General features: G+C 37.3%; 1 protein-coding gene across 2 annotated transcripts in view; it reads right to left on the bottom strand.

The window, feature by feature from the left end:
- Positions 1-5,198: 5,198 nt before the first annotated feature.
- The window catches only part of LOC142145880 (uncharacterized), a 110,711-nt gene continuing 104,259 nt past the window's right edge, over positions 5,199-11,650 (bottom strand). For both annotated transcript variants that reach the window (XM_075204606.1, XM_075204605.1), the window contains 2 exons: positions 7,975-8,993; positions 5,199-6,116 (listed from right to left, as the gene is read on the bottom strand). Coding sequence is in view for 1 of the 2 variants with exons in the window: in XM_075204605.1 (XP_075060706.1) it covers positions 6,106-6,116; positions 7,975-8,993 (1,030 nt within the window). In the remaining variant the exon portion in view is untranslated. The remainder of the gene's footprint in view (positions 6,117-7,974; positions 8,994-11,650) is intronic.

Below are 11,650 nucleotides of genomic sequence, written 5' to 3'. Positions count from 1 at the left end.
CACACAGGGCTAAAAACATCATCTACATTTTATCCGACATTCATAAAAGGGAATTATCTAACCACATTCCAAAAATCGGTTGAGGAAGACATTATAAAATTAAAAAACGATAGTAATAAGAGGAGATGCAATTTAACTCTAAAAGAGAAAAAGTCTTTAAACGATTTGGCAAACAACACATCAATTGTAATAAAACCCGCTGACAAGGGAGGAGGTATTGTCATTTTAAACAAAGATGACTATATCAAGGAATCCCTAAATTTGATCAATGACACTACAACATATAAGAGACTTAAAACCAATCCAATACAGGAGTATAAAAAGGAACTAGAAAGTATCATTCAAACAGGATTCAGTAAAGGAATTCTTTCAAATGAAGAGAAAAAATATATAATGAATTTACACCCAAAATTGCCATTATTCTATTATTTACCAAAAATACATAAAGACCCTATATGTCCTCCGGGACTCCCTATAATTTCTGGAATAAATTCACTGACATCATCCCTCTCTGAATACATAGATTTTTATCTGCAAGACATTGTCAAAAAACAAAAGTCTTACATAAAGGATACCACCGATATACTCAATATTTTAAATGATGTAGTGTGGGAAAGTGACTACTACATTGTCACAAGTGATGTTAGAGCACTTTACACCTGCATAGATCACAAACAAGGAACTGATAGTGTAAGGTTCTTTCTAAAGAAAGAGGGAGAGCTACGAAAAGAACAGATAGATTTCATTTTGGAGGGAATTTGGTTCATCCTTACACACAACCATTTTTGGTTTGAAGAATGTCATTACTTGCAGATAAAAGGAACAGCCATAGGAACCAGGTTTGTGCCCAGTTACGCCAATCTATTTATGAGTAGATGGGAAGAGGATGCCATTTGGGCAGATCCGGTACTGGGCGCGAACCTGGTCCTATGGAGGAGGTTCATAGACGATATTATATTCGTCTGGAAAGGTGATGAAGAATCTCTAATACAATTCACCAACAGCATGAATCTGAATAATCGCAATTTACAGTTCACAACAGTCACCAGTAGAGATCATGCAATTTTCCTTGATCTGGAAATTAAGATCATCAATAATGCCATAGAGACCAGTACACACTTTAAAACAGTGGATTCAAACAGTTACATTACAACAACTAGTAATCACCATCCAAATTGGCTACGAAATATTCCCCTAGGACAGTTTACCCGTCTTAGAAGAAATTGTTCAAAAATGGAGACATTCAAAGATCAAAGCAATATTTGGAGACAGAAGTTTGGATACTATAGATCAGGCCATAGGAAAAATGAGCGAAACCAATGGAGAGGAATTACTTACATATAAAGAAAAAAAGAAAACTGAAAATAATTCATATAATCTATCTTTTATTACTCAATATTCAAGTGCTGCACCCAAGATAAGAAAGATCCTCAACAAACACTGGCATTTATTGTTGAAAGATGACATACTTTCAACAATACTTCCCACACATCCACAAATTGTGTTTAGGAAGACACCAAGCATTAAGCAAAAACTGGTACAAAGTCATTTACCTCGTATAAAATCTTCTCAAGACAATTGGCTAACAAAAGAAATAAGTAAACCAAAATTTCATTATTGCAAGTCATGTCTACCTTGCAAAACATCAAAGTTAGACAAGAAGACCCCCATTCAAGAGTTCACATCATATACCACCAAAATGAAATATAAGATAAAAGAGACTATGTCTTGTGAATCCAAAGGAGTGGTATACATGATCACCTGTCCATGTGGACTCCAATATGTAGGACGCACATCGAGAAAATTAAAAACTAGAGTAGCCGAGCATATTAGAAATATTAAGGTAGGTCTTGAAACCCAGTTTATCAAATCACTTCAAAGACATTCATAACAGGGATCCAACAGGATTAAAATTTATGGCAATTAAACATCTCACAAAAGATTGGAGGGGAGGGGATTATGATAAAAGACTTAATTGTGAGGAGTCCAAATGGATTTTTAATATGAAGACACTTGTTCCTTTTGGTTTAAATATAGATATTGAATTTTCTTCATTTTTATAGATAACATTTTAAGATTTCCTATAGTTTGAAAATATTTTTCTAATCAGAATGATTATAAAATAGAGATATTCAACAAATATATCTATTCTCTCGCTGATTATGCAATTGTATACTGCTAAGTCAAATGCACAAATATTATCATGTATAGATTCATTTATAGATCAAAAATCTGCGTATTTAGGATCTACATCATGTAAAATATAAAGAAGATTGTTTCCGCAAGACCATCTTAATATGCGAATGTATTAATATATAAACGGAGAAACATCATATAATACATGCCTTTGAGTAAATAACCTGTAAAACAAAGATGTGATTAATATGAAACATGTTTTGAAAATTGGACTGATATCGAGTACTATAAAAAGACAGACTTTACAATGTAGTCACACCCCTTGATGAAGTCACAGTGAGTGACGAAATGCGTTGGGCTTGACATCACGGGATTCCCTGGATGCTCGCACACACAACCAGCACGGCTGGCTCCTGTGAACGCTTTTGTCGCTATCTGGAGGAGCATGTAGAGGGACAACGAAAGGACTCTAAAAGATACCTTTTGAGGAACGTTACTTCACATACAATGTGAGTTCTGATTTTAATGTTTTTAAGAAATCGTTTTAAAACGTACTACACCATCATATGTTTTTCTGCTCTTCCCTTCTCCCTATGATCGAACATATGAGCACACTTTACATCACAAGCTCTGATGGGAATGGAAGCAGTTTGAATCGCACAGCATTTAATTTTGATTAACATATGAAGATCAAAGAAATTTTGGACTGACACAGATCTGTTAATCAGATAAGTTGCACATAGTTTGCAATATACTGCATGATACTAAAAAAGCAATATCCCATGTTTTATTTATGTCATGATAAGAAATGTTATAACGCTACATGTGATCCATTAGGAATCTCGTTTATATATACATTTTGAAATGCATACTTTTTAGTGTTATAAATATTATCAGTAGGAATCATCCCCTTATTTGTGCCCGAAATTCCTATCCCTTATTGCGCCCATTACCCAATCTATATAAATACTACAGGCACACTGTGCAAAAGAATAAAACAAATACAATCTCCTACGGTTTTACAACCTTTTCATTAAAATTACATTTTTATGAGCCCTCCCCAAAAAAATGCGTACTCTTCCTTCTGCACTGCTCTGTAAAACAAGGCGCATTGGTGACTTTGCTAGGAATGTCTTCACTCTGCCCAACACCTCCACTCTGCCTGTGCAAACTGTTTCTCCTTCACAAAAGGATCCATTTTAACCTATGTGCCCAGTCACAAATCTATTTACTCACTGGCTTCAAAGCTGGTTTTGTGCTGAGAAACCGCTATTTAAAATTTGTCAATGACCAATAGTTGGTTAAATCGAAAAAAAAATTCAACAACAAATTGTAAAATTGTAAAACATGGTTGGTCATAATGGTATAAAATACCCCACTGATGTAAAGGTTAATGCTGTCTGTGGACTAATAATGTTGTCTTTTAAAAAAATCTATTTGATCACTTGAGCTTGCAATAAAAATATGGATTGGTAAAAGAAATGTATTTATCATTTGCAATCCAGCAAGATTAAAAACATCTTACCTTTTGATATACATTGCGGTATTAATACTGTAATGAAAACCATGAGATGTCTTCAAGTACACAATTAAACCATTCTGGGGAATCCATACAGCACTTAAGCCTAACTAACCATATATTTGTGTTAGGAACTCCCAAGTCAGTACAGTGAAACTCGGGAACTACTCAGAAGGCCAGGTGTTCGCTGGAGCCCCTAGTGGTGGGGACAGACTGGGCTGCGGGCCGACCGAGGGTCGAGTAACGTATACTGACTTAAAGGAGTTCCCAGGAGAGGAGTGATTGGTGGACTGTAGTATAAGAAGAATCCTAGGTCAAAAGGTCACAGGCACAGATGCAATATCCAAGGGCAAGCGAAGGGTCAAACTCACAGGCAGAGAAGCAAAATCCGAATTCCAGGAAAAAGGTCAAGGTCAGAAGAGAAGGGTCACAGGTCCAATAACAAGCAGGGGTCAAAACACGGGTAGTCAAATCCAAGGTAGCAGAAACCAAAATGGATAGCACAAGCAGGCAGCAGAACTGAGGACAGAACGCTATAACCGGCAATGAGGCAGCAGGCCTCATTGCCCTACATACTGAAGCAGACCAATGAGAGCCTAGCTCTCTAATTGCCCACAAGCTGTTCCAATTAGCCTTCAGGCTTGCCCCGCTGTTGCGCACGCGCCCGGCTGCTCTGTAATGCCGGGACGCGGCGCTGGACAAGAGAGCTTCTTACCGTTGCCATGGCAACGTCTGTTTAACCCCTTGGAAGTGACGTCCCAGTCGCCATAGCGACGGCCGGGACGGAGACAGGGGAGTCGCGGCGGCTGGGCACCGCCGCGGCTCGTAACAATTTGAAAGAGAGTTTTCAGCTATGTGGCATGAGATTTGGTGGAAGTCAAGTTTAACACAAGTCCAGGTAGCCACTAGCATTTGATTTGCATTTAAAAACAAAAACAGAAATATATTTTACATGCAGTTTTTTACTTGTATTCATTGTAAGTCATTGCAGGTCACTCTATTGACCTCAGTGTGCTTAACTTGCATTAAAACAATGTAATCGAACAGGCAGTGTTTGGAAAACACTCCCAAATGGGAAGACCTCATAAGTGGGTATGGTACATGTCAGTGGGTGTGGCCCGTGGTAATGGCAGCTGTGTATTAGCATAGGGATCAAAAATCCCCTTCCTCCAGGTGTTACAAATTTGAGCACTTTGAAGCAGGGAAACTTTGAAGCAGCGAAACTTTGAAGCAGGGAAATTTCCAAAAAAGTGGCTCAAGCAAAGCAGCAAAAACATAGCAATTATCTAAAAAATCATCATACTATTAAGATCTCCTTCAGCTCTAACAAGTAAAACAAAAATACACTGCACACATAACAGACACATTTATAAAATAGGCCCAAATATCCTCTGTGCACAGTAAAGCTGAAGATTAACCATCTTTGTGACTTTCCTGTGGACACTTGTTATACTGATGGAAAAGACTACATGGTGACCATATCTAACGTCACATACAAAATGTGAGTGATATCTACACACAAAGTTGAGGCAAACAAAACAAGACGAGATGTTAAAATATTTTAATAATGCTCAAACTACTAATACAGATAATGCTCAAACTACATTCAACAATACAGAAAACGCATGTCCAACACAAATTAAGTTCACCCATTAATGTCCTATAAATACTAGAGATTATTTTGTAACTACATTACATTTTTTCTTCTGCCACAGGGCTTATCCATTTTAGCTTTTTTATTTAAATTTTCATATGGTCGCAATTCCTATGCTGGTACACCGCTACCATTCACATGGGCAGCAATGACAAATACTTCTGTCATTGCTCCTTTTTCTTTCAGCTCTATCAGTGCTCAGTTATTCGTTTGTGCCCATGTTAATGGCTGCTATGCATTGGCATAGGGAACAGTAATCCCTCTTCCTCCAGATTTTTCCAACTGAAACAAAAAGCAGGAACATTTACAAAATAAGTGCTCGAGCAAAGCAGCAGAAACACAGCAATGACTTCCAAATCGTCATATTAATAAGTTCACCTTTTATTCTAACAAGTACAAAAAGATCAAAATGTATTTCTACACATAACACATTTATTAAATAGTAACGAAGACAGATTTCTATCAAAGTGCCCTGAGTAAACCTCTTGTATACAAAAATTACAAGACATATAAAAATTAGTCAATGTTGGTTTTGAAAAAAGAAATACTGGAATGATATTTCAACTTTAAATACAAATACTTTAAAAAAATCTAAATACTTAGAAAACAGTAACCATATTTTGAACAGACTTTGCACGTGAATCATCTAATGTATTTGGCATAACAAAAGACATCTTAGGCAGACTTTTAAAACTACTGCATGTGGCCCGCTGCTCTAGTGTTTCAAGTAAAATACACACTATCAGAAGAGGATTATAACTTGGCATTTTCTTTTCTTTTTTTCTGCAGTAGATTACTACCAAGAATCTGCAAAAAAAAAAAAGTTAAATATACGTGAAACACAGCACTTGAACTTAACCAGTCAAAACAGTAACTATTCTACAGCAAACACTACTTTGTGCACATTGGATGATAGACCATCACAGACCAGAGAAAAGAAAGGTTAAAGCTGCATTACCACCTACGTAACAGATTTGACTAATAGGCCCCTGCCCTTGCTGGAGCCATGGGGGCTGCTACTGTCATTTCTTTATTACATAATAGGCAAATCAATTTAGTTCACCAATTTTAAATGGCTGCAGAGGCTCTGGCTAGAGAAGGGGTATTTTAGTAAACAATATTCATTATGAAAGTGCAGTTTTAAGGCAGTAATACCTAGCTTGAAGATGAATTCCTTGATACTTCCCAATGTGCAGTGATCTTATTTTCTTAATTAAGTCCCTGTATCTGTACTCTTCCATCAGTTTTATTGTTTCAAGGTTTTGTTACTTGTAAGTCATTCTTATTCAGGAGAACAGACTTCTGAGAAATGGAACTTTTATAGTAGCCCTTTTTAGCCAATGCTTTAAACACTGGGTTTTTAGAGCAGGACACGAGTTTGTGGTAACACAAGATATCCATCTACAGACAGCCTGTATTTAAGAACGCTTTTATCATGGTTTCAGTGAGGAGGTCTCATACGGTTTAAAAAATCCAATTGTTCTCTATGAAATCCTATCAAGGATTAATCCAGTGGTGGACATTCATTGTCAGTACAAGTCTGTGTCATGCTTAAAAACTCAAGCAATCCATATTTTATTAATGAAATGTCTATTTTCATGTATGGACAAGTCTTGAAAATGTTCAATATACATGACACAGAGAATGTATTAGGCAGGGAACAAAAATGGCATGCAGTATATTCAAATTATAGGTGGGACTTATTTAAACAGAAGGTACAGTACACAGGTGCCAGAGAGCATATGCACACAAATATCAATTCAATAAAAATATTCAAAAGTGTTGCCATTTCTTATAGTTCCTAAGTTATACTTAGACGGAATTCAATTCTGAGTAATATGCTGCAGAGAGTGCCCCAGAATGGTACATTAAGGTACTCTGCGCCAATGTCTTTGCTCAATATACCCAGCACCCCACAGAGGTGCACAGGAAAATGAGCAGAGAACTCTTACTGTAGTTGTGGTGATGTCCAGCAGCACATACCATAGAACTGAATTCCCCCTTATTGTATCGGCACAATGCTGTGTCAAGCTCCAAAAACCCAGTGAGTAAAGCATTAACTCAAAGAAATGCTAAGTAAATGGAATTACCCATAGAACTATTATCTTGTTTATGGCTTTTTTACATAATGTGCTGGGAAAGTATCTTATAGATCTCCCTACTCATCTCATTGTGTGGTATTTTATAACAGTCCTGTATTCTGCAAATGGAGGTTAGTTGTACTTAAATGGTGCTAAACTCCACATTCATTAAACAAAACTACCACTTACCATGTTGGTTTAGATGCAAAGCTGGAGAAAATGTGGTGGCATTATTATTATTATTATTTTTAAAGGATTTGAAGTATATTTACCTCCATTTTAATTACTTTTGTTTGAGGCTGTCTCTGCAACATTTTGCATTATAAAAATAAAATGACAAAACCTATCTTGAGCTTACAAAAACAAAACACCAGAGGTGCATATTCTGTGCCAGACTGTTATCTTTCACCAACCTGGTAGGTAAAGAATTTATTTAAATGGCTACCATGTCATTTGCATTACCCAGAAGTCTATTCTCCCATATTGGAATTGCTTGTTTCATGTACAAACCCAAATTGATAATAATACATTTGAAATCTCTTATAGGATTAAATCACTGATATTTACAATTTATGTTCACTTACTCCATGGCCACCCCACATTCGGTGTGGAACTGTAATTGTATGAACTTGGCACAGGATTCTGTTTTGAAGCAGAGGGATGGTCAGTGTAATTGTACGGAATAGTGGCTCCAAAAGGACCAGATGGTGGATACATCGGTGTCTGAATCTGATTGGTGACGTTGGCATATGGCTGGTTTGTAGCGTAAGAATTCTGGAGCACAGGAAATGCAGATGACTGGTTGTAAGGATTGGTCTGTTGTGTACTAAAAGACACTCCCTGATATCCCTGAGACATTACACTTGTATTACTGCCATTTTGATACCATAAGTGCAATGAATACTGCCAAGGATTAGAAGATCCTGGGTACTGGGGATATGGGCTGCTCATCGGTGGCATTAGCTGGCTGTTCCAGTTGAGAGGTTTAGGTTGCAGCAGCGCAATCTGAGTAGAACCGTTTCCCGGTTTTCCTTTTTGGTCTTTCGTAACAGGATCTGCTTCATCCAGGTTCATTGGTTCCTCTGATGCATTAGTGCCTCTGGAACATTCAGTCACACTAACAACATTGTCAGTTTTTGATGACTGGATTGAAAATGCCTCATTTTCAATGGAGGATTCTTGTTTCATTTTGATAGTGTGTGCATCAGATGGTTCACTGATATTTTGATGATCTGGTTTAGTGGAAATTACAGATTCAGTGCAAGTACAAACACCTGTGTTATCTGAATGTGCTTGAGCCTTAGAATGTATGCCTGTAGAAACTGAAACTTCTAGAGATTTGTTATATAAAGAAGAAACAGACTTATTTCTGTTATCAAGGCGATCGGGTGAGGATGGGTTTGATCTGGAGTCCTCGATTCTTTTGCCAATATCTGAAGAAGCAATGATATCTTTTACAGTTTCTTGCTTTTTATGTTTTTGACTTGAAAGGACAAGTGCTTTGCTATTCTTCCGTGTTGAATCTTTCATACAACTCTTTTTTACAGGACTGTGGTCTTTACTTTGTTGTACACTAGTACTCATTCCAATTGTTGTTTTTGCTCTGAAACAGATAATGTATATGTTGGTTAATACAATGAATGGCATAGACTACATAATTTAGAGGTAAATGTTACACGTTACATGAATTTTATATTCATAGATATAATTTCTTCAAATACATTGACAATGTATTTTATATGAAATGTAGTGTACTTTTAAGAATGCTTCACATTTTAATATGCTTAGGGATATATAGATATATATCTTAGAAATTGTAAGAAGAAATTTTGCAGAGGATGTTAGAAGCATTTAAACTCTGTGGTATGCCACTGCACAAATCAATGGACGGACAAGACTGTAAATAATGTACCGGTCATGTCAGGAGAAAACACTGACCTCCAGCTGGCTGGGGTTCAAAAATCCGTTTCTGTTATTAAAGTAGAGAAAAATAATTATCTCTGTGAAGTAGAGAAAGGTGGAAGTGAGCTTTTACATGTAGATATTACTAGCAGTTTTAATCTGTGTGAAAATGGCACTGATGAATGTTTCTCAGAAATGAGGGTATAGTTTAGAGGTTCTAGATTAAACATCTGAATAAAAAGAAGGGAATGACAATGTATTTTATTTGAAATTTAGTGTACCTTTAAGAATGCTTCACATTTTAATATGCTCAGGGATATATAGATATATATTTTAGAAATTGTAAGAAGTTTTGCAGAGGATGTTAGAAGCAGAAATAAAGAAGGCAATTGCAGAAGTAGCTGATTACAAATAATGGTGCTACCTTTAAGCTTCTTGGAAAATTGCACCATAAGGCTAGAACAAGTACAACCGCAGGCTTGTCAGGAAACTGATCCTGTGACACATCAACTGTTTTTGCACATCAACAAGTTCTTCAGAGGTACTATAAAATGTGTAACCTGATATGTATTAAACATAAGAGTTTCTATGCACACAAGAGATGGTGCTGTGTTAAATCTTTTCTCCGATCGATCATAATGCCTCCCTACATCTCCAATCTCATCTCTACCTACACTCCTACCCGCCCCCTCCGCTCTGCCTCTGACCGCCGCCTCACAACTTCACTGATCACCTCCTCTCACTCTCGTCTTCAGGACTTTGCCCGGGCTGCTCCCCTGCTGTGGAACGATCTTCCACGTTCCATCAGGTTAGCATCTACTCTTAAAGGCTTCAAGCGTGCCCTTAAGACTCATTTCTTTATTCAAGTCTATCAGTCCTCCTAACTCTCTTGTCCTGGCTCTCTCCCCTAGTTAGTACCACCCTTTTTTGTTTCTCCCCCTTCCCTTTAGGTTGTTAGCTCTCATGAGCAGGGCCCTCTTTCCTTGTGTGCTCCTTCTACTGTTCCTTCACCCTCTGTACCTCTTGGCCTGCTTCGCTAGCCCTGTTTTACCCATTTTATTAAGCTTCGGCCTTCTTCCTGCTGATTTCTACCATCCCTTTCACTATCTGTCAGATATAATCTGATTTGCTTTACCCATGCACCTGTGTTTGTATATATTTGTGTATCATGTTGTGTCTTGGTTCTGTTTTCTGTATATGTAATGTACGGCGCTGCGGACCCTTTGTGGCGCCTTATAAGTCAAATATAATAATAATAATAATGCAGAAAGATTTCCATTGATTGTGTATAAGCTTAGCATCAATCAACAGATAGCATACATTGGAATTGACAACATATTTATATGTTCAATTGTGTAACTGTGGAACACATGTGAATCACTGCAGTTACACAAATTATTTAAAAAAGTAATTTTGTTTTACTCTACATCTGTAAGTTAGTACGGTGATGTATATATAACCAAGGAAACCATTAAAAAATCTGTATAATTAAACACACTAACATGCACAATAAGGTGAAATGTGTGGCACAAATGTTATCCTCTTCTTATATTCACAGTCAGGTGACAAATACAAAATTATGGCGTACTCTATCACCATGCTGATTTGTCTACTGTTGTAGGAGACCAGTGTTAATGTGCGTATCGTCGCTAACCAATAACGATTGTCGAACCTCGATTTGTTTCCAAAGCACAAAGATTTATTCGCAATAAGTGGAATAATATGCTCAAGCGAAGTAATAGTAAATACAGCCGTTACTTATCGCAGGCGCTCTGGATCCAGTGCAGTCATTCAATCCTGAAGTCTGGGGACAAGATGTCTGCACTCTGGATCACAAGCTGCTGCTTATATACACAATCAAATACAGTAATACAATGAAGATGGTATGGCTTGCATCTATTGGTCCAGGTCTCAGGAATGTCCAAGGGGTCGTCAATCATTGGCTGGTTCATCCTAAGGAATCCAAAGGAGGGGGTCATCTCTGCAGGGGGTATGCTCTGCTCTTCCCGCCAGGATTCCTTAGTCTTAAGTAGTTCATAATTCCCTATCATTCATAACTTGCGTATGCACTCTGCGATTCCCTCGCAGAGTGAACCAAACAGTAGGATATGTAACAAGGTTCATTATGATACCACTCATGATGTTATTCCTTTAACCCGTTCCGTGTATTTCACTAATATGCATGTAACTCTGATATAACATATAAATACTACTATATTTCGACATAACTGACTATGTGTTGCAACTACCATTAATGTATACTATTTTATAAGTATGCCTGTTTGTGCGAATGTATGGTAAAAGACCAATTACTGTTGCTGCCACGTGTAGTGGATGCGTACGCCCTTTCACGCCGTA

The sequence above is a fragment of the Mixophyes fleayi genome, chromosome 1 (assembly GCF_038048845.1).
Source record: "Mixophyes fleayi isolate aMixFle1 chromosome 1, aMixFle1.hap1, whole genome shotgun sequence".
NCBI classification, from domain to species: Eukaryota; Metazoa; Chordata; class Amphibia; order Anura; family Limnodynastidae; genus Mixophyes; species Mixophyes fleayi.
The sequence above is the reverse complement of the archived record's forward strand: the minus strand, read 5'-3'. Positions and strand labels throughout refer to the sequence as shown.